At 33.1% G+C, this 23,390-nt stretch overlaps 3 protein-coding genes across 4 annotated transcripts; 2 read left to right on the forward strand and 1 right to left on the reverse strand.

Annotated features, from left to right (window-relative positions):
• The first annotated feature begins 371 nt into the window (after window positions 1-371).
• On the forward strand, window positions 372-10,947 carry LOC121223393 (uncharacterized). 2 transcript variants are annotated; one of them, XM_041104785.1, is made up of 2 exons: window positions 372-779; window positions 1,245-10,947. In XM_041104785.1, the coding sequence occupies exon 2, from the start codon at window positions 9,803-9,805 to the stop codon at window positions 10,775-10,777; it is 975 nt and encodes a 324-aa protein (XP_040960719.1). In that variant the 5' UTR covers window positions 372-779; window positions 1,245-9,802; the 3' UTR covers window positions 10,778-10,947. The 2 variants fall into 2 exon arrangements, with proteins under 2 accessions (XP_040960719.1, XP_040960720.1); XM_041104786.1 differs by having other exon boundaries at window positions 1,251-10,947.
• Window positions 10,948-14,157: 3,210 nt separating this feature from the next.
• On the forward strand, window positions 14,158-16,591 carry LOC107939868 (homeobox-leucine zipper protein ATHB-8). Its single transcript, XM_016873250.2, has 7 exons — window positions 14,158-14,512; window positions 14,857-15,001; window positions 15,081-15,195; window positions 15,281-15,361; window positions 15,669-15,775; window positions 15,865-16,057; window positions 16,271-16,591. The coding sequence occupies exons 2-7, from the start codon at window positions 14,940-14,942 to the stop codon at window positions 16,430-16,432; spliced, it is 720 nt and encodes a 239-aa protein (XP_016728739.2). The 5' UTR covers window positions 14,158-14,512; window positions 14,857-14,939; the 3' UTR covers window positions 16,433-16,591.
• Window positions 16,592-16,875: 284 nt separating this feature from the next.
• On the reverse strand, window positions 16,876-20,356 carry LOC107939871 (uncharacterized). The gene is made up of 6 exons (XM_041104348.1): window positions 20,293-20,356; window positions 18,307-19,433; window positions 17,920-18,228; window positions 17,664-17,830; window positions 17,330-17,574; window positions 16,876-17,246 (listed from the first exon to the last, which is right to left on the reverse strand). Exons 1-6 carry the CDS (start codon window positions 20,354-20,356, stop codon window positions 16,876-16,878), a joined length of 2,283 nt encoding a protein of 760 aa, XP_040960282.1.
• Between the last annotated feature and the right edge of the window lie 3,034 nt (window positions 20,357-23,390).

The raw sequence follows: 23,390 nt of genomic DNA on the forward strand, positions 1-23,390 counted from the left end.
TGGTGATTTTGTTAATAATCAGGGCAAGACGGAACGTAATGGTGGAAAGGGGGCTTTGCCCCAAAAATTTTAATTGAACTCTCTAAATTATTGAAAATTTTAACTAAAAGGCTCTAAATTTTTTGGAAATTCACATTAATCTTACAAAATTTTTAAAAATTTTAATTAAACGCTCCAATTTTTTTTATTCTCTTTGAACTCCTAAATTTTTTTTGGAAGTTTTAGTTAGGTTTCCAAACCAGAATCCCAAGACCTGCTATTGAATTTGGGAATCTTTTTTAGTATTTTATGTCACACCCCAAAATTGGGTATAGTAGTTTCGAGGGTAATTTAGGGACTTTAGGTCAAAATGTGTTCTAAAATTTCAAAGCATGATAAATAAAAAATGTCTTCTTCTATGGCTTTTAGAAAATTACATCAATTTTTGTAAACAAGGTAGAAAAGATGTTCAATTTTGAAAAGAGAACTGTTTTGTAAAAGAGGTTAACTTAATAGTAGTTTTAAAGCAAATGTACCAATTTTTAAATCAACCCAATCCTTCCTCCCTTTTCACCCTATTTTGACGATTAAAGAAAAAAAAGAGAGCGTTCTCACCTATTTGTGCCTTGAAACCCCAAACCTCATCCATCTATTTTGATTTTCCAAACTTTAATATTTTGTTTCCATCAAATTACAAACACCAAATCCCTCCCAAATTAAAAGAGAAATACTAAAAACACTCTCTCAAACTTGTAGGTTTTTCGGAGTTTCAAGTCAAACCTTTTTTTCTCTCATCGAAGGTAATGATTTGTTTTCCTATTACTTTTTGATGATATCTAGCCTTTTAAATTGAGTTTTTTCTTAATTGAATCTAAAGTTTTGAACAAATGCCAAAAAGTGGGTCATTAATGGTGAAATTCAAGATTTTGATTGAAAACTATGTGTCAAAGTGTTTTTCAACTTGTTTTGATGTGATTAGAAGTTTCATTGAAGAATTCTAAGGTTTTATTGAGTTTTTGTGAAAATTGTCATTGTACGTCGAAATTTCGGAACCATGAATTGGTCTTAGATGTATAATTAGGTGATTGAAATCAGTTTTATGCAAAGGGAATGAGTAGATGTTGAGATTTTTGCTTTTCAGCTAAGTTAGTCGAAATTTCAGTTTCATGAGAATCTAATTTAGACTTGTGTTTTTGGTTGATTTAGGTGAGTCTATGGCTGAATTTTAATTGTGTTTATTGTGTTATTTACTTAATTTGGTTAAGCTCCAGAGTCGTTAGGACCTTCTTCGAGTAAAGCGAAACGCAAGAAAAAACTAGTTGATGCTTCTGATGACAGGGAGAAAGCGCGAAAGGTGAGTGTTTTGAATCGCTGCTTGTAAACACGATTCATAGTGTTATTTGGGATCTTAAGAGTAGCCTAAACCCCTAGTCTAAGTTCCAAGTGTAAGCTTTCTTATACCCCTTGTCTAATTTGCAAAAATTTGACTATGTGTTGTGGATTGAAAATTAAGATGTGATAATGGGACATGTGAAATATGCTTGTAATTGCAATTGTGAATGTGTTAATTGTGGCTATGTTATACATGCTGAATGACAGTGACGATGTTGTGCTTATAATGTGAATATGCAGTGAAAGTGTGCAGAAAAAGATACTTAAAAATGTGTGTTTAATTGCAGATATTTTAACCTTATAATCTTTGAGACCGTTTGATATAGTCGGCATGCCATAGGATTTGTGAGTACTCACCCTTGTGTTGTGTTTTTAGGGCATTAAAGCCCGAAACAATTTTGGAGAGATAAGGAAATGTGAGCTCAGCTCCATTCACCGGGATATGTGTGTGTGTGTGTTAGAGAGTGTTAACTACATGCTACGCTTTTGGGATATGTTCGACTTATCGAGTCAATGGTGTGTTGGTGGTCCGAGTACCCAATGTGTGATGATAGAGCCCACCTTTATGTTTCATAGCCTTAAGTACCAAATTATCGCTAAATGTAATGTATGCTTAATTATGTGATTCTAAAGCCAAATGAATTGGTAGTTATTAAATGAGTATTTTAGTAGGTCATTATAACAAATTATGAAAGTAAATGTGCTTTGATCGTTTTCATTTAACACATGATATCATGTTTATTTGGTGGTTATTTCGATCATTCACTAAGCTTGTTTAAGCTCAGCCACTCTTTTTAAAACCGTTGTAGACAATTAGTGTTGCGGTGTTAGCGGTGCAAAAATACCAACAGAGTGATCCAAGTAGACTTAGTGATTAAGTAGATGATTTTATAACTATTGTTTTGAACTGGGGGAATAAGGAAATGTGGTAGATTTGTTGGTTGATTATTGTCATGATGTTTAGATGATTGTTGGTTTTTATTACTCAGAGAGTTTATGGACGTTTGACATTAGTTTATTGGTTTGCTTAGCTTAAACTATTAACGATGCTTTGAGTTGTAATTTTAGATATTTTTTATGTTGAATTTTGAAGTTATAGATGCTTGTTGAATTTGTTTATGTATGGTTGTGATAAATGTCTTATTTTGCTGTGAATTTTGGTCTTTTATTCAGAGGTATCGATAATTAGGTATTTAGTATCGATACCTCCATGATATTTTGAATGTGGAGGAAGTCAGTAGATCACTTTGGTATCTATACCATTTCTCGAGTATCAATAGTCAAGGTAAAAATATAGATACTTATTGAATTTATTGATAATTTGTTGGGTTTTAATTTTTGTAGAGAAACAGAATACTGAAAAGGTAACGATTTTCTAAATGGTATTGATACCAATATGAGAAACATCGATACCTACGGGTGTGTATCAATACCTACGTGATTTGTTTGGCAACTTTTGTTAAATGGTATTTGAACATGCTTTTAACTTGTTATAAGGTCGATTAATGTATGTTTGGTAAATTTTAAACTCGTCTAAGGTAAACTACGCTTAAACCTCATGTACTTATTTGGTTTTGATCATGATAGTCGCATGACAATGAGATATTTTATACTTTGTTGATGATGAGATGGTGATGTAGTGTCCTGTTACTCGGGCTCGACGACTGGGCCAAGTATAAGGTGTGATATTTTATGATTTTCTATGCTAGTTATCAATTTATTTTTTCAAATTTGTTCATTTACTTTTTAAGAACTTCGACAACAAAAAAATTTCTATATTTTTCTAATCTTTTCTGTTTGGTTGTGGGAATGTAAGTCGTATGTCTAACTATAGAAAACTTACAATTCTAATACAATAATTTTGACACATACGAAAAAAAAGGTTGTATAGACATAATATAACACTTAATTTAATCAAGAATGTTTAGTATTTGTCAAAATATTAATATGTATAATAATATATGTTGCGAATAGCTTTGCTAAGGTGTTAGAACTTTGAGTGTTCTAATTTTTTTTTTGCAAATTCTCATTAATCTTACAAAAATTAACTTATCTTTTCAAGTCAAATTAACTCACCCATTATGGCCTACCATTGGATTTCACCTCTAAATTTTTTAATAAGTAATATACCTTTCTCTACTTTGTTGACCTCTTTTTTAGTGGGTCTTAAACTCTTCCTTTCATGGCACAGAGTTTAGGCCCTCCAAAATCAAAAACCCCTTTTAAACACTAATAAGTATTGTAAAAAAAAAGTATTGTTATTTTATGATTTTGATTCTTTTTAATAGTTCGTACTTATTGTATTTGATTCTTTTTTATCCCAATTCAATATTAGGGTAAAACCTGTCCTCTTTTCATTGTCAAGTTGTACTTTACTATTTTAAAGACAAATTTAAAAGAAAAATAAGTAATCTGACATCAAATGAGAAGTCGACATAGTGTTGAAAAAGAGGCTGTGAACCGCACGGAGGATGCGGTGTTGGTAGAGTATGTGATGAGTCATGGTGAAGGGAATTGAAATGTTGTGCAAAAGAACAAAGGATTGGCACATTGCGAGAATAGTTGTAGGCTTAGAGGGGTTAACCATTGAAGACCAAACATGAAGAAGGGATCCTCTTCTCCTGAAGAAGACCGGGCTATTATTGAGTTTCATGCTAAGATGGGGAAAAAAATGGGCTCATATGGTTACTTTTCTAAAAAAGGGTTAGCATTTTTAGCATTTCACATTTAATATTCGATCTTGTTTCTACTATTCTTTGCCTTTATTTATTTTCTTTGTTGGTGATGAATAAAGAGATCTTGTATTAAGCAGGTGATTTTATTAATAATTTGGACCAGGCAAGCCAGGCAAGCCGTAATGGTGGGGAATCCACCAAAATTTTGATTTATTTTTTAGATTTTTTTGAAAATTTTAATTAGACTTTAAATTTTTGAAAATTTCTAATATGTTTTTCGATTTTTCTTTTTGAAAATTTTAACTAAAAGGTTCTATTTTTTTTTTTTGAAAATTCTCGTTAATCTTACAAAATTTTGAGAAATTTTAATTCGACTCTCCATTTAAAAAAAATATAATTGAACTCTTAAAATTTTTGAAAATTTTAATTAGGCTTCGAAAATTTAATCCCAAGAACAACCATTGAATTTTGAAAAAAATTTAGTTTTTGTATGATTTTCTAAGCTAGTTATCTTTTTTTTTTCATATTTGTTCATTTACTTTTTTAGAACTTTGAGGACAAAATTTTAGCTATATTTATCTAATTTTTTTCTGTTTAGCTTTTGAAATGTATGTTGCTTGTTGTAGAAAACTTAATATAGAATTATAACAAAATAATTTTGATATATACAAAAAAAGTTGTCATAAACATGATTTTGATATGTATAATAATTTATGTTGCGAATAGTTTTGTTAAGGTATTAGGGTTTTGAGTGTTCAAGTTCATTTTAGTATTTAAGCTTGTACGGGTTCTCTTGATTTTCATTGTGCGGGTTTTGTCTAAGTTTTGTTTAGGTGTTAAAACTTTGAGTGTTCTAAAATTTTCAAGTCAAATGAACTCGCCTCTAAATTGTGTTAATAAGTAATACAACTTTTTCTACTTTGATAATCACTTCTTTAGTGGTTCTTAAACTCTTCCTTTCATGGAACAAAGTTTAGATCCTCCTGAATCAAAAAGCCCTTTTAAACACTAATAAGTACGGTTATTTTATGATACTGATTCTTTTTAATGGTTGGTACTTATTGTATTTGATTCTTTTCTAATCACAATTTAGTATTTAGGTAAAACTTGTCTCCTTTCCATTGTCAAGTTGTACTATTTTAAAGACAAATGTAAAAGAAAATCAAGTAAGCTGATAGTGAACTTTAATTTTTTTTCAGTTTTCTAGACCAAATAAAATAATGAATCTGCGACTGTAATAAATTATTATCATTATTATTGCAGTTATTATTTCATATTTAGTAACTTTCTGTTTCAATTCTTTTTGTCATAATTAAAGACCCATCCGTTACATTCGCGATATCACGGTGGCCATTTACAAAGAGATTGCAAAAACCCTTCATTAAACCCTTTTCTTTTTAAGTATAAATATTAGCACATAAAATTCAACGAAAAATGATGATGATGGGAAGGAAAAACCAATTTATTGCACAAAATGAGTGTGGTGGGTCCTTAGGTAGCAATGGGATGAACAACTGTAGTGTTGGCATAGGAAGAGAAGGCGAGATAGTGTTGAAAAAGGGGTCGTGGACGGCAGCGGAGGATGCGGTGTTGGTGGAGTATGTGTGGAGTCATGGTAAAGGGAATTGAAATGCTGTGCAAAAGAACACAGGGTTGGCATGTTGTGGGAAGAGTTGTAGGCTTAGATGGGCTAACCATTTAAGACCAGACTTGAAGAAGAGATTTTTTCTCTTGAAGAAGTGATTATTATTGAGTTGCATGCTAAGATGGAAAATAAATGGGTTCGTATGGCAAGTCAAGTAATCATTATTGTTTTTCTAAAAATGGGTTAGCATTTTTTACATTTAATATTTAATATTTGATCTTGTTTTTTTCTATTCTTTACTCATTTTTTATTTTCTTTATTGGTGATGAACACAGGCTTCTTGTATTAAGCTAGTGATTTTGTTAATAATTTAGTACTTTGCATCCACTAGAATGATACTGACTACTTGATCTATGATACTGAATACTTGATCTAGAGAAGTTGGTAAAAGAAAAAGTATTAAAGTTTTGAGCAAGAGAAGGGAAGTTGAGGAGACACCAAAAGTCACCTGATCATGTTAAGAGGTAATCCGATAATCTTGCTTGTGTACAACATTCGATTGAACATGTATTAGAAAGGTTTATGGGCGTTATTTCGATATCATGGTAATGTTATAAACGTTTTTATTTTGGAAAAGAAAAGTAAGGATGGGAAGAGGTTTGGATTCGTGAGGTTTTAAAAAATATTGGATGCTAAAAGGGCAATATCAAGGATTAATGGGTTTGTGATTATCGGAAGTAAGATTTGGGTGAAAATGGCTAGATTCAGTGGTAAAAAGAAGATCTAGGAAAAATTTTAGGCACAGACGTCTTCAAATCAAAGGAAAGAGATACACCCGAAAGGGAAGGAGAGAGAGGAAGTTGATAGGGGAGAAATATCTAGAAAAAAATATAAACATTCAGTTAAAGTCCGATGAATTGGAAAGAAAATAGATGAACCAACTTAAAATCGTTAAAGGACACGTGGATGATGAACAACTTTAGAAACTACAACGTTGCCTGTGGGGGAGTCGACGTTTTTCTGTGATACAAAAAATTTGAATGAAAGAATAGTAAGAATCAGCCTTGGGAAATATCAACCAGGAGAATTCAGGGAAGATTCTTCCTAACAGAAGTACTTGATGAAGAATTGATGGAAATACTGAAGCAGAACGACTTGGCAAGCCTGAAAGAATTTTTCATTAATATTGGACCTTGGTCGGAGAAGAATATCGTGTCAGAAAGGGTGGCTTATATTGATACATCAGGGGTTCCCCTGCACTGTTGGAATTATGAGACATTCAAACGTGTGGCAGGGCTATGGGGAGAGTTGGTATCAATGGGAGAAAACTTGACTAAGGTAAACAATTTTGAGACAAAGGAACTTTTGATTTCAATTAAGCACCGATATCAGCTAGAAGAAATAATATTGTTGGAGGTAAGGGATGGAATATTTCCGATTAGGATAAAAGAAAGAGGATTGACGAAAGCGATAAATGATAAAACAAGGAAATAAAGGGTGCAACAGGAGAAAGAGGAAGAAGAATCATCGGAAGTCGGATTAACAATCAGATCGAAATCGGAGCTATCTTCGGAGGGCAGACAAAACAACTAGGAAGAGAAAGTTAATGCACCTTGCATCGAGAAAGATGGAAATGGGAAAAGAAGTCAAAGAATGTCAGCAGATGCAATAAATGAAGAGAATTTTTTAAGCCATTACGGGAGTATACCAGCTGAGGGAGATGCATCAAACATCTTAATGGATCGGGCTAATGAAGATATATCTAACATAGGTCTGTCGATGGAAATGGACCAGAATAAAGGGCTGGAAACGCAAATTGAAGAGGGCATGGGAGTGGGCTTATCAGAGCAAGTAAGGAAGATTTTGGACAATAAGCAGAGCCCAAGTTCAAAATAAAAATAATAATACAAAAGCAAAGGGATCAAAGGATCGGGTAGCAAGTTTTGAAGTTGAAGAACTTCTTCAAACAACACAAAGTAGAAGAAAAAAGAGAGTGTTGAACAAGAGGATTCAGTTTATGCGTGAAATCTAGGATAGAGTCCTAACAACAAAGAAAAAATTGAAGAAGGATCGAGGGACGAGCAAGGAGAAAGGAAATGAGGTTTTTAGGAACGATGAAAGCATTGCAAATCTATCGTTGTCGGACTCGGATATTAGCAATAGAAGAAAAGTTATTCTAAAGGAAGCACAGAAGACCTGGGAAGTGGGGGAAATTTGGGTTTTAGTGTGAGAGGCGATGAGGAGGTTGTAATTGATGAAATAATGAGGCTTGAGGGGCAATAATAAAAGGCTATTGGAGGCAACTGAAGTAGTAAAATCTAGAAATCTGGTGAGTCGTTTGTTTGCTGGTTTTTGTCTGTTAATTAACTTGATAGGGACAATATGAAAATAGTCTCTTGGAATGTTAGAGGTTTAGGTTCGGAGGCCAAAATAGAGTCTGTCGAAAGGATAATTCGAATGACAAGGGCGAATGTCTGCTTCCTTTAGGAAACTAAGTTAGAGATGGTGTTCGTGGATTTAGTTAGGAAAATTTGGGGCGATGATAATTTTGAATTTAGATTTGTTGTAGCAATTGGGAGGTCGGGTGGGATGGTAATTGTGAGGGATAAGGATTACTTTAAGGCTAATAAAGAGTATCCACTTGGGACACAATTGTAAAGAGATTTAGGAAGAAATTATCGGGATGAGAATGTTGTACGCCTTCATGGGTCGCAAGGATTGTGTTGATTAATGTTGTTTTATTTACCTTGTCGAATTATTTCATTTATATATTCCAAGCTCCAGTGACAAAGTATAGATGGCAAAAGGAAGATGGCGAAGGTAAGTTGGAATCAGATATGCAAGCTTGTACGGGTTCTCTTGATTTTCATTGTGTGGATTTTGCTACTTTGATAATCACTTCTTTAGACGGAACAAAGTTTAGATCCTCCTGAATCAAAAAGCCCTTTTAAACACTAATAAGTACCGTTATTTTATGATATTGATTCTTTTGAATAGTTGGTACTTATTGTATTTGATTCGTTTCTAATCACAATTTAGTATTTGGGTAAAACTTGTCTTCTTTCCATTTTCAAGTTGTACTTTACTGTTTTAAAGACAAATTTAAAAGAAAATCAAGTAAGCTGACAATGAACTTCAATTTTTTCTCAGTTTTTTAGACTAAATAAAATAATGAAACTGTGACTGTAATAAATTATTATCATTATTATTGCAGTTATTATTTCATATTTAGTAACTTTCTATTTCGATTCTTCCTGTCATAATTAAAGACTCACCCGTTACATTCACGATATCGCGGTGGCCATTTACAAAGAGATTACAAAAACCCTTCATTAAACCTTTTTTTTTTTTTAGGTATAAATATTAGTACATAACATTCAACGAAAAATGATGATGATGAGAGGAAAAAATAACAATTTACTGCACAAAACGAGTGTGGTGGGTCCTTAGGTAGCAATGGGATGAACAACTGCGGTGTTGGCATAGGAAGAGAAGGCAAGATAGTGTTGAAAAAGGGGCCATGGACCGCGACGGAGGATTCGGTGTTGGTGGAGTATGTGAGGAGTCGTGGTGAAGGGAATTGGAATGCTGTGCGAAAGATCACAGGGTTGGCACGTTGTGGGAAGAGCTGCAGGCTTAGATGGGCTAACCATTTAAGACTAGACTTGAAGAAGGAATCTTTTTCTCCTAAAGAAAAAAGGATTATTATTGAGTTGCATGCTAAAATAGGAAATAAATGGACTCGTATGTCTAGTCTAGTAGTCATTATTATTTTTCTAAAAATGGGTTAGCATTTTTTATATTTAATATTTCATATTTGATCTCGTTTTTGCTATTCTTTGCTCATTTTTATTTTCTTTGTTGGTGATGAACACTGGCTTCTTGTATTAAGGTAGTGATTTTGTTAATAATTTGGGCAGGATGAATGTGGCAAATCCCCCAAAATTCTTGAAAAAATTCGAAACTTTTTTGAAAGTTTTAGTTAGCCTTTAAATTTTTGAAAATTTTTATAATGCTTTATTATTATTATTTTTTCAAAAATTTAGAAATATTTTGAATTTTTCTTTAATCTTACAAAATTTTCAAAAGCTGTAACTTGATTTTTTCATTTTTTGAAAATCCCATTCAACTCTTAATGTTTTGAATATTTTAGTTAGGCTTCCAAAATTTTATGGCAAAAAACCGCAATTGGATTTGGAAAATTCATTTTCTTTCAAATTTGTTCATTTACTCTTTGGAACACAAGGGTGAAGAGGTGGCAACGCCATGGCCTCCCACTTTACCCACCCGACGTCCAACCCCTCTATCCCCAGCACCGCCAGCTCCACTCACATCCGCCGTCACCTATGCTCTTCACTCTCTCCACATCCCTCACAGACCACCACCTGAAAACTTCCTTTACAATCCTCATTCAGCCTTAACAACGCTGCCTCCTCTCCCTAGCCCTTCCGCTTCAACACCACCCCATATCTCCCCACTTCACTCTCCCATTAACCCACCTTCTTTCCCAACTCTCCCTCCCTTCGATTATCCCAACATCACCACCGACGACGACTTCTTCCATAGCAACAAGCGGTTCAAGCATGACGGACTTCAGAGCAACAATTACAATAACAATCATCTTGATGCTACCAACTCGAGCTTTACGTGGCCAATGCAGCAATATTCGAATCGAATGACACTCGACCTTCCTTCATCGTCGAGGACAGCATTTAACCATCATCCTCATCAGGATTCTGGGTGTTTTTACCCGTTGAAAACGGAGCTCCGTTCGAAGCAAATCAAGGACGATGGGTTGTTGGAGAATATGCCGCAGGAAGCTCAGGCGCTGGCCGCCAATCACCGTGGTGGCAACAAAGAAATGCCGAAAGAGATGATGAACGCTGCACAAAATGAAGAAGAAGACTATTCGAGGCTAATCAACATTGATGGTCCTTTTTCCTTGGGCATGGTGATCCCCGAATGGCTCAACGACAGTGGCGAAAGCTCCGAGCGGCAACCCTCGGTTATAACAGATAATGAAAATCATTTAGCCCTTGATATGCATCAGATAGCTTCACTGTACCCTGCTGATATTTCGCCCAACCATGCTGCCAGGTCTTCCAGCGTCCGATCTTGGGACAACTTTCCGGTACTACAACAATAAACTTTCCGGTATTTTTTATATTGGTGTTTTAGATTGTAAGTTGTTCTCTTTATAAATATCATAAATTAATAATAAAATTAGGAAAGATGGTTATAGCATATGATGTTTGGTATAATTGCAATACATTGTGTTGAGTTCAGAGTATGCATTTTCTTTTATAATATTCTTGTATGCATCAGGTCAATATGCTTTGATTTTATTTTATTATTTTGTTTTCCTTTAACAAAACTCTTCCTTTCATGGCATAGAATAGAGTTTATACCCTCCTAAATCAAAAACCCCTTTTAACATTAATAAGTATTGTCATCTTATGATTTTAATTCTTTGGAATAGTTGGTATTTATCTTTTTATTAGGGTAAAACGTGTCTCTTTTTATTATCAAGTTGTACTTTACTATTTTAAAGATAAATTTAAAAGAAAAAAAAGTAATCTGACATTTTCTATCTGTCTTTCAGGCCAAATAAAATAATTAATGTGCGACTTTCATAAATTACTATCATTATTATTGTATTTTTTATTTCATATTTGTTAACTTTTTTTTTGTTTCGATTCTTTCTATCATAATTAAAGACGCATCTGTTACATTCGCAATATCGCAGTGACCATTCACAAAAAACTTTCAAAAACCCTTCATTAAACCCTTTTCTTTTGACGTATAGATGTTAGTACATAACATTCAAAGGGAAATAATGATGATGGGAAGGAACAACCAATTTACTGCACAAAATGAGTGCGGCAGGTTTTTAGGTAGCAATTGGATGAACAACTGTGGTGTTGGCATCGAAAGAGAAGGCGAGGGCCGTGGAATGTATGTTGTATGTCTGGTTGTAGAAAACTTAATGTACAATTATAACACAATAATTTTAAGATATACCAAAAAAATGTTGTAATGAACATAATATAACACTTAATTTAATCATGCATGACATGTTTAATATTTGTCAAAATTTTGATATGTATAACAATTTATGTTGCGAATAGTTTTGGTAGGTGTTATAGGACTTTGAGTGTTCATTTTCACCAAAAGTATGTAAGCTTGAATGGGTTCTCTAGATTTCCATTGTGTGTGGCTTTTGGCTAAGTTTTGTTAAGGTGTTAGAACTTTGAATGTTCTAAAATCTTTGAAAATTCTCATTAATCTTACCAAAATAAACTTATCTTTTCAAATCAAATTAAACCGACTATTAAGGTCTAACATTGAATTTCACATCTAAAAGTAATACACAATTTTCTACTTTGTTGATGTCTTCTTGGTTTAGACCTTCCTTATAAAAAAAACCCTTTTAAACAGTAATAAATATTGTTATTTTATTATTTTTATTCTTTTTAATAGTTGGTACTTATTGTATTTGATTTGTTTCTAATTGCAATTCAGTATTTGGGGAAAACCTGTGTCCTCATTTCATTGTAAGTAATCTGATAGTGAACTTTAATTTTTCTCTCTGTCTTCTAGACCAAATAAAATAATTAATCTGCGGCGGTCATAAATGATTATCATTATTATTGCATTTATTATTTTATATTTAGTAACTTTTTGTTTCGATTCTTTTTGTCATAATTAAAGTCACATCCATTGTATTCGCAATATCACGACGACCATTTACAAAGACCTTGCAAAAACCCTATTCTTTTTAGGTATAGATATTAGCACATAACGTTTAAAGGAAAATGATGATGATGGGAGGGAACAACCAATTTACTACACAGAACGAGGGTGGTGGGTCCTTAGGTAGCAATGGGATGAATAATGGCGGTGTTGGCATTGGAAGAGAAGGTGAGATAGTGTTGGAAAAGGGGTCGTGGACGGTGGGGGAGTATGCAATGTTGGCGGAGTATGTGAGGAGTCATGGTGAAGGGAATTTGAATGTTGTGCAAAAGAACACGGGGTTGACACATTGCGGGAAGAGTTGTAGGCTTAGATGGACCAACCATTTATTGTTTGTTAAAGATTCACTCTTTCAAATGTTAGTTTTTAAAATAGATTCATAAATTTTGTTTTAAATGTCCCTGGGATGCTGTAGACTTGTAGAATTTTCCATCAAAGTTTTATTTTCCTTGAGAATATTATTGATTAAGATAAATTATGGTAAACTTTGATAACCAATTCATACTTCTTTTAGTGCATAGGTAATGGTGTTTAAGGAAAATGATAATGAAGCATGGTGGCTTGAGGTGTTTGACGAGACCGAGAGTGAGGATTAGCTTTGATTTATGCTAATTTCTGGCCTCCGTTTCTTATTTTTGCAGGTACAATTTTATAGATTGAGGATGGTGGCAAGGGTGCTAGTTTATACGAGCAAACTACTAGGGTACTGTGTTGGCACCCTTTGCGTGGCTAAGGATAGCAACTTGCCCCCAACACAGTTAAGGAATCCTAAAATTTAGTAAAATGGACCATTTTGTAACATTTAAAAAACTATAGGTCACTGTTTGTAATTTCTTTTGTATTTTTGTACTTTTTAAAAAAATTATTCGTAGAAAATATATAAAATAGTTGTTTTGATATATACAAAGTTAAAACTCAATAGGCCGAAGCACAAAATTCATTAAAAATAAAAAAAAATTATCCGAATAAAAAAAGAAGTACAAATAGACCCAAATCAAATTTAGCTAACTCCAATTAAGTCGAAGTTAAGTCCAATTAGAATTTATTATGCACATTCAAAAAATTCAACTTGAATAAGCATTAATCAAAATTAACTCAAAATTATTTCTTAAATGAGAATTAAAACTGTGTCAATTTAGATTCATACAAAATATTAATTTAAATTCGGATAAAATTTAGTGTCTACATTGTCATAAAAAAAAAGTTATTGTAACAATTTTTTTCGTCACAATTTTACTTTTAGAGTCAAAATATGTGTCACAATAGAAAGAACTATTATGATAATTTAATTGTCATAGTTGCTTATGTTATTAATGTCGAAAATCTAGTCACAAACAAATTAAATAATTGTGACCATTTATTTCTTTATTTTACAATTGCTTATAGTTTTGGTGCCGGCAATTTGTTCAAAAAAAAGATTGGATACTTATTATCATTTATTTTTGTCACAATTACTAATAAATTTAGTGCGGACAATTTGGTTAAAAAAATTAAAAACCTATGCTTATTTATTTTTTGGGTAATCTACAAAAATAGTCATTTTGTTTGCCTTAAGTTACATTTTAGTCACTTATGTTATTATTTTGTTACGAAGTGATCACTCTACCGTTAAGTTCCGTATTCTCTCTAACGGCAATCCTATGTGGTAGTCCAACTAGATTTTAAGTGCCAACTTGGATTAATTCTAAATGGGATGAAAATAGATTTTAACCAAAATTAGAGATATTGGGTGTAATTTAACCAAAATTAGAGAGGCTCTGTTTTCTTTGTTTCCTTCATTCATTCATTCCCTCCCTTTCTGTTTTTAGCAGTCAAAAATTTCAAAGGAAAAATTAACATCATTTGGTATTGATCTAACCTTCAAAAAAAGAAAAATAGAAAATGCCTTCAACACCCAAAAAGCGTCCAAAATCCAAGCATAATTCATATTCAAAAAATTCTTCACTGAACTCCATACTCGAACCACCCCAAAGCTTATTCCCTTCAAAAGGCGAGTTCTTGCGTCTCATTAACGTACTTGCAATCGCATCCGCTGTAGCTCTCTCCTGTAATTACTTCCTTACCTTCTTTACCTCCACCTCTAAACCCTTTTGTGATAGTAACTTAGACCCCATCAATTCATTCTCAGGTATAATTCTTTTATCCCTCCTTCTTTTCTGGGTGTTTCTTTGTTTTTGTTTAACTTTTCTTTCTGGGCATCTTTTATTATGATTTTGAATTCATTCTGTTTGTTTAATTTGAGTTTTGTTTGTAGTTTTAGCTATGGGAGCTTTTTATCCGGTTTATTGGTTGATATGAATTTGTGGGTAACTTGAGATTTTCAAGTTTTTTTGCTCATAACGTGTCAATCAATGTTTGGGTATCTCATGATATTAAATTTCATATAATATCACATGTACAATACAGGATATTATGTATCCTAGAAACTGTACATTACTGATGTCTATTGTTCTAAATATGTATATGTTTCAGGTTCGAGAAAATGATATTTGGAATGATTTAGACAGACACAACTTGATGCAAAATGTTGGTTCAGATATACCACATATGTGTATATGAAAAGAAGGGCAATGGAGACAATAGATAAATTATTGGAGACAAGAACAAATCTACATGGGTATGCTTATCAACGTCTATTTTTATGTTTCGGTATTTCAAGATATTTAATTTACATTTCTCTTGTTTTCTTTTTACAGGTTACAGGAATTCAAGTGTCCAGTTGCTCTGGCAGAGCATTACAAACCTTTGACCTGTCGTTTTCGTGAATTGGTCTCCCAGCAGTCTCTTTTTATCATGCCTATTTGTGCCGGGGTAGTCCCTTCTAAGAGCTATTATTTGAATGCTTTAGTTATAGTATCAAAATTTTGAAAGTTGTTAACGATATTTAGCTTTATAGCTTATAGGGTGTGCAGTATTGTTCTTGAAAGTCCGTCAAAGAATGTATATTTCGGCTAGAGCAGAGGAGCTTTTCAATCAGGTGCACAAATTTTTTTATGTACAGTTATAGTCAATTAACGGTTTATTTTCTGTACATGCTGCATGTCAGACTATTTTGAAATTGTTTGTGAACATGTATTTTATTTTGCGTCGGTAGACATCCCATAAAATGCAGCCAGAAACATGTAGAGCTATACTTTGAATCTATACTTTGCTTGCTCAACTTTGCTTGCTCAGAAGACAACAATGGCGATAAGACTATTCCTTGCATCTATTCTTTGAATGTAGAGCTAGGAGCTAAACCAAGACACTAAATGTCTCATGGTATAACCTTGGCGTTAGCGCAGGCTTTGCATCATTTGAGGCAGATTTCTCAGGAAATATCTCAGCCGAATGTTACTGTTTGGGGGAGAAGACCTGCAGCTCTGCGTGCACTTAGTCACAAATTGAGCAAGTATGTTCATTCTTCTTTTCAGTAATTCACCATCTATGTCAGTGTAGGTAGATTCTTGACCGATGGCAGTAACATATTCTATTCTCCAGGGGATTTAATGAGGCTGTTAATGGGTTTACTGATGAAGGATGGTCGATGCTGGAAACTGACGGCGTTGATGATGTTACCCTTCTTGTGAACTCGTCTCCTGGAAAGATGATGGACATAAATTTTTCTTATAGTAATGGATTTCCTTCAATGGGAAATGCGGTTCTATGTGCCAAAGCATCCATGTTATTGCAGGTCAGTTTCTAGATGTGTTACAAGCATATGAATTACATCAGAAGATTTACAAATACTAAACAATGAAAAACTATTTTTTCTTCCCAATGTTGTGACGATGGCCTCGATATTAAATTTGTGGTATAATGAACCATCATATAGCTTTCTCAGCTTTTATTCGTGTGTCAAACAAAATTTTATTTTTATAAACCGATGCTTCTATTCTTTTTGTAGAATGTGCCGCCAGCAATACTTCTCAGATTCTTACAGAAACATCGATCAGAGTGGGCAGATAGTGGTATTGATGCTTACTCTGCTGCTGCTGTTAAAGCTGAACCGTGTAGCTTGCCAGTGCCTCGAGGGGGAAGTTTTGGGGGTCAAGTCATTTTTCCATAAAATGTATCCTAGGTCGTGTCTCTAATGATTTGCTGCTTTGGAATGTGATTTTGATACAAAAGTCTTTCCATGACTTAAGTTGTTATACACTTGCATACTAATATACTTTTTATCAAATGATTATTATTTTAATAATAATGCCCCTGCAACTATCTTGTAAATGCCAAATACACGCACAAATTCAGGTTCTATGTTTCAACAATTAAAACTCCACATGGTTGCGAGGGCAAGTAAACGGATGCTTACCTGCAATCCAGTAACTAAAACAACAGGCTTCAAAGTAATTGTCTAATAGGTGAATATATAATATGTCCAATAGCCATTTCTCAAGTAATTGTTCAATAGTTTAACATTTCAAAAAAAAATTGTTTCAAACCCTCAATTAAGATAAAATGTATTGTTAACATGATTCAACAACCCTTCTAAAAGGATATATTCTTTGTTCACAAAATAGATTTCCTTTTGAAAGGTAATTTGGCCCTAAAATTTGCTCTCAGGTTTGAGCTTTGTTGAGTTAAGGGTGGTTGGCTTGATGTGTTATCCATTGAAGTGGCTTTGTTCAAATTTTGCAGGCTCGATGATTGGCTTGCCATTTGGTTACCCCCAACAATCCCTTTGCAAGTCCTTGTATTATGGCCTAGTTTGCCACTTTTGCTGCAATTAGCTTGCTGTCCTGTCTTGCTTAATTTTGATCCACTCTTTATTACTTCATCTATTTCCTTCCTCCTTGTTTGTTTGGGTCTTTCTGGGGGCCTTCTAATTATGGGAGGAAGAATGGGTTCCATGTCCCTTACATGTTCCCATTGCATAGGACCTATACACAAAAATTTAAAGATGTTAAACACATTTTATAAATAAGTAATATTTCATAAAGTTTTAGGTTTTTAGGGCTATTACCTTTTACAGGGTTAATCAAGTGGCTGTAAATATTCAACTGGGTACTGACAGTATAAGATGTATTTACATAAGTTTCAGGGCTCACAGCAAGTAATTGCATGCAAGAAACAACATGCTTACATGGGATTCCTGACAAATCCCATTTTCTACATGAACAGGAGGAGTTGAGGAGGTCAACCACATACTTGTTGCCTAATCCACAGTCTACCTCGTACTTCTCATTTCCAGCATATATCAGCCATATACTATAAACAAAGTAACATTTTAAAGTTAAAAAATTTTCCATCCAAGCAAAAAAATTCAAGCTAAGTAAAAAAGAGTTAGCAAAACTTACTTATTGGACTGACTAACAATTTCAGACAACTTCTTCTGTATCCTTGGACATAAAGGTCTAGGATACTTCTCAGTAGCCTCTCTCATAGAAACCAAACTAGTCATGACTTTTCTTCTAATTATTTCTAACATCGTTAGGATAGGTTTATCTCTAGCTTCTAAAATGATCTGCAAGGAGAGTAAGTCTTTAAATAACTCAAACAACAATTATACAACATGAAGTGATAAATAGTCAGATTTAAAAAATAATTTTTAACCTTGTTGAAACATTCACTGTTGTTGTTCAGTAGTAGATCAGATTTGCATCTGGTTGAGAAGTGGGCTCTTGACCAAGTTCTTGGATCCTTGTCACACAGCCAAGCCTCAGCAGATTCTGACAGTGACCTCATTTCAAACATTGTTTCTTCAAATTGTCTTGGAAAAGTTGCTTTAGCAGCTTTCCAGTAAGTAAGGCGCATAACTTGGCCTCTAAATCCTTCTATATTTTTAAAATTATTGTAAAGATGTCTGGCACAATTTCTTGCTTCAGCATTAGGGAACAACAAAGAAATCGCTTCTATTAAGCCCTGTAAAACAATTAAAACAACATGCTAAGCAATCATTTTTATATAAACAATTTAGCATATACCATGACTTTATAGTACCTTTTGTTTGTCAAACATGAAACATATATTGTAGGAGTTGTCGATCTCTAAATCTCTCTGTAACAACTCGAGGAACCAAAACCATGATTGTTTGTTTTCACTCTCAACTACAGCAAAAGCCACTGGATATATACAATCATTGGCATCAACCCCAACAGCAGCAAGCAAATGTCCACCATAATATCCCTTCAGCCAACACCCATCTAACCCTAAAATTCTCCTACAACCAGTTAACCAACCTGATTTGCATGCTTCAAGGCATATATAAAGCCTCTGAAATAGCCTACAGTCTAATTTACAGATGGTTGTTGTACCAGGGTTGCTTCTCCTTAACTCAAGTAAATAATCATATATATTGGCATATTGAGCTTTGTGATTCCCTTGAACTAGTTCTAGAGCCCTAATCTTAGCCCTCATACATTTAGTCCGAGACACTATTGTTCCAAAATCCACCCTAATATCATTTTGTAAGGATGTTAAGGAATAATTGGGATCAACTTGAAATTTGTGTAAATAATGTCTAGCCATCCACTTTGAAGTAATATTCTTATTTTTCATTACCTTGCTACACTTATGGTGGTTGACTAAGGTCTTAATTTGCCAACTCCTATCCATTGGATCCTTGGGATTTAACTTGGATGCCCATAACGTCCATGGACAACTAGGTGCACAGACTGCTTTCACCCTAAGCTTGTCATTCCTAGTTAGTTTGGTTACTACCCTATTTATCCTCCCATACTGTTTAACTGCATCTTTTAAAATGTCTCTACTAGGGAAAACCAAACCCTTTATCAATATAGGGTTCCTCATATCAGTTTGAGGATTGAATAGAGGGTACTTTTTATTCCCATATTTATCATAATCCATGTCATTATTCAAATCATGATCACTGCTACTATCAAAATCATCTTCTAAACTCCAAAAACTTGAATCTAGTAAGCGGTCTAACTCCTTCTGTATCATTTCACCTACTAGTTCAACCTCTGGTTCATCTACCCTATCACCATCAGACTCAAAAGAATCAGAATAAGAAGTACCTGACTCATAAGCTTTATATGAACTATCATCTAAGTCAGACGCTTCTCCTCCAAAATCTCCCCCTAAAGTATTTTGTTCAACTTCAAACCCTAAACCAAAAAAGAAAAATAAAACATTATATTAGTATCAACAAATTGCACAATTCAAACCTGAAAAAAATTATCTCAAATTCAGTTCAATTTCAAACAACATCAGTAATGAATTTATGAACATTTTAGGACATTCGGACAGCAGTCAATATTCACATTTGGGCAACATTAAAATACATAATCTAAAACATGAAAACAGTAATCATTATTCACATATTGACACCTGAGTTAAAATGAAAAATTGAACATATACATTTGCATCAAACTACACCTGAGTTAAAATTAAAGTATATGTTTTGGGAGACAGCAACATAATTATTTTTTGTTCTTATTTGATAGATTTACAATTGTTTTTGGTTTATTAAGTGAAATTTTGCTTCATTCTTATTTGATAGATTTACAATTATTTTTAGTTTTGTTCAGTAGACAGGTCGAAGAAACAAAAATACTCCCTTACTGTTTACCATTTCTTATTTCCACTAAAAATATATTGAGAGTATATGTTCATGCTTGGGCTATCTAAGTTATTTAGTGGTTGCCAGTTGGGGCAAATAATAGATGTTAGCATGTAAATGTTGCAGTTCTCAGTTATGCCCCACATTCGGTGTTGCTGATCGGAGTTGTTACGTTGGCTGAACGTATAGGTTTCATGCCTCTTCCCAAACTGAAATGTCTTACCACTAGCCCTGTAAGCCCAATTGAACTCCTCAAATTCTCATATCCTTCACATTCCATAACCTATAACTCAAATTTGTTTCAGCCGCTCTACTTGGTTTTGGTGAATGAATAGGTATTCTACACTCCATTTTTGAGGCATATGTGGACATGGTTGGGTGCCTCACCAGCCACAAGAAAGAACTTTTGTTCCCTGCTGGAAGCTGGTTATAGTTGTATCGTAGTGTCTGGTGGAGTGCAAGAGACATTTCTCATGCAGCATGATTCTGAGGTTTCATTCTTCTACCACTCCTGTATTCTTATTTTTCTTCTTTGCTAATTAGGTTGTGTGAAGCCCTTCTGACATAACCTGTTTATCACACCCTATTTTCTCTAACGCCCAAAACTTACAATGGGTTTTATTATTGGATCTTGATCATCTTCTTTATCTCTTTATGTTGGCAACTAAAAAATTCTGGGTTTATTTCTGGACTTACAGGTTGCATTCCTTAAGTTACGAAGAGGATTTATTCGTATAGCAAGGTAATTCAGCTCAAAATTAGCAGTAAGAAAGAATAATATGGAATACCCACAAAGAGATTGTGAACATACAAGTTGATTCAGATTAGAAAAATTTGATTGAGCAACCAATTTTTCAAGAACTGTGAAAAAAAACTAGAAAATATAATGATTAGGAACAAGAAAAATTTCAAAAAGTTGAAGAAAATATCAAGAATTTTAATTTAGGGTTTTTATTAAACAATAAAAAATTCAATCTTTTGTTTTTCAGTATTGAATAAAAGAGACAGAGGAATGCAAAGAATACATACCTGGAGTCTCCATTGAATCCATCTTTATGAAGCAGTCAATTTGATTTCAACTATTTTGATCTTAATAATAGTTTTTCCAGTCAAATGAAAAAAGAAAACCTAAAAAAAGAAGAGACGAAGAAAAATTAAAAAGAGGAGATGAACAGTTTTTTCAATTAAGGTTTAGGTTTAAAAATTTTAATTAATTAAATTTATTTAATTTATAATTTATTTTCATCCCATTTAGAAATCCAAGTTGGCACTTAAAATCTAGTTGGACTGCCACATAGGATTGCTGTTAGAGAGATAACAGAACTTAACGGTAGAGTGATCACTTCGTAACAAAATAATAACATAAGTGACTAAAATGTAACATTTCAAACATAAGTGACTAAAATGTAACTTAAGGCAAACAAAAGTGACTATTTTTGTAGATTACCCTTATTTTTTTGTCACAATTACTTACAAGTTTAGTGCGGAAACTTTTGTCACAAAAAAATTGAATAACTGTGACAGTTTTGTAAAAGTTGTTGCAAATACAATAGTGTTGAAGGTATTTGTATTGACAAGTGACAGCTTTAAATCTAGTCACTATAAATTATAATGGCTAAATTTAGTTTTAGTTACCTTTTTTGTCTCCTCTAAAATGTTATTTATTGTAAGACTTAAATCATTGATTGTACTCTGATAAAGATAGTGGATCATTGATCTAGGCAATGCCCCATAGATGTAGACTGAGGTCAAATTATATAAATAATCTTGGTGTTCATCTTTAAAGCTTTCACACTTTTGATTTCATGATCGAAACTATGGCCACAGTTCCAAGTACTATTTTAGCCACAATTTCCTTTTTGCAAAGCAAGTATCCCTATCATTTCTACAACATGTACTAAAATTGGTAAATTTTATTATCATAGATAACACAAAAAGGACATGGTTTTAGGAAATTCTAAAACTCCATCATGCAAACAAAATAGTTTTCTAAACCAATTTTCCAACACTACGAGAAGAGGGAGAGGAAGCACTTGTTTTTCTAAAGAAGCAACTTCTTAACAATGCCCATATTTGAGTCTCCAATCTATACTCTCCAAAACATCTCAAAAGTGGGGCAAACCTAAGAATCCTACCAACCTTCCTAGGCTTAGCCTATTCCTAATATGGAATTTGTTCCCAAAATTACCTCCAAACTTTCCAAATACGAAGGTTGTTTCCAAATTAGCCTTAGAATGTTGTGCTTAAGAAACCCTTCTGCTAGAAATGCAACTATCTTGTCGTACTTTAGCTAGGATAATTTGTAACAAAAAACAAGTTTCTATATTTTCTCTTCAATTGTTTTGATTTTTGTTAATTATTTTATTTAGTCTTGTGCTTATATAATCTGCTTATTTGATAAACACATTATATTTATTTGATGACCTTAATTTTTTTTTTTGAAGAGAAGGTTAGAGTTGAGATCTAGACTGAATAGACTAGGATTAACTCTAATAGAGCTAACGAATGAGTTAATTTGTGGTTAGGATAGTAATTTACTTGATGCCTTAATCACCTACTCACCTTTGAAAAATGTTACTTTAATCATTCTAGCCTTTATGCTCAATTCAATATTTGTCAGTTCCACAACTACTTCTTCTTCTGCTCCAACTACTTAAGTTAGTGTATCCTTAACAATTGGTGTTTATCTTATATGTATCATTAACAATTGGTGCTTATTTAGTTACGTTGGAAATTACAGTCCAAGTATGCTTCTAAAGTTTATAATGATTTACTTCTTAAGTTGACATAATTTCTTTTGTAATTGTAACACTATTAATCCGGTCCGATCACCGGACTTAAGTTACAAGGTGCTACAACAACTATCGAAACTTATACACATGCATACACAGTTTCAAATAAAAGCAATAGGTACCACTATCAACTTTTAGAGATGTAATCATGACTAATTAAACATTTAAATAAATATTAGAAATAGAATTATTCAAGAAATAAGGACCCTTTAGAAAATAAATCTACTGTGAGTATCGATACTTTTACCTAGAATGCTAAAATTTCACAAGTTAAAATGCTTTCCATGCTCAAAACATATTCCTACTCAACATACGATTAGTGTCTAACTCAACTAAACCTACTAACATCGTTTAACCATTTGTCATGCCATATTAATACATTTTCATTGAGAATACCTAACATGCATTATCAACCTCAATCTCAAACATAAAAATGTCCATAAGCGAAGTCCAATATCAAAATAATAATAAAATAATGATAATAACTATAACTATAACTCTAACCCACATTGCATGTATTCAAAGTGTCCAAAAATTATAAATACACCTACTCGAAGGTTATTGCCTTGCTTAGATCACTTTCTTTTTCATTCCATTCACACCAAAAGAACTACTTATCTGCAAGATTTTAATGTGGAGTGTGTAAGCTTAAATAAGCTCAGTGAATGTCCAGAATTACAACAAAGTATACACAATATCATAAGTTAAGC

This window comes from Gossypium hirsutum, chromosome D11, assembly GCF_007990345.1.
Source record: "Gossypium hirsutum isolate 1008001.06 chromosome D11, Gossypium_hirsutum_v2.1, whole genome shotgun sequence".
Classification (NCBI taxonomy): Eukaryota; Viridiplantae; Streptophyta; class Magnoliopsida; order Malvales; family Malvaceae; genus Gossypium; species Gossypium hirsutum.

Excerpts from the sequence above, each read along its gene's own strand:
- LOC121223393 (XM_041104785.1), top strand. The coding sequence starts at position 9,803 with ATGGCAAAAAACCGCAATTGGATTTGGAAAATTCATTTTCTTTCAAAT.
- LOC107939868 (XM_016873250.2), top strand. The coding sequence starts at position 14,940 with ATGAAAAGAAGGGCAATGGAGACAATAGATAAATTATTGGAGACAAGA. Across the intron at positions 15,002-15,080 it reads ACAAGAACAAATCTACATGG|GTTACAGGAATTCAAGTGTC; the intron begins GTATGCTTATCA and ends TTCTTTTTACAG. Across the intron at positions 15,362-15,668 it reads CAGAGGAGCTTTTCAATCAG|GCTTTGCATCATTTGAGGCA; the intron begins GTGCACAAATTT and ends GCGTTAGCGCAG.
- LOC107939871 (XM_041104348.1), bottom strand. The coding sequence starts at position 20,356 with ATGTCTCTTGCACTCCACCAGACACTACGATACAACTATAACCAGCTT. Across the intron at positions 19,434-20,292 it reads GCTTCCAGCAGGGAACAAAA|GGTTTGAAGTTGAACAAAAT; the intron begins GTTCTTTCTTGT and ends TTTTTGGTTTAG. Across the intron at positions 18,229-18,306 it reads TCATGTTTGACAAACAAAAG|GGCTTAATAGAAGCGATTTC; the intron begins GTACTATAAAGT and ends ATTGTTTTACAG.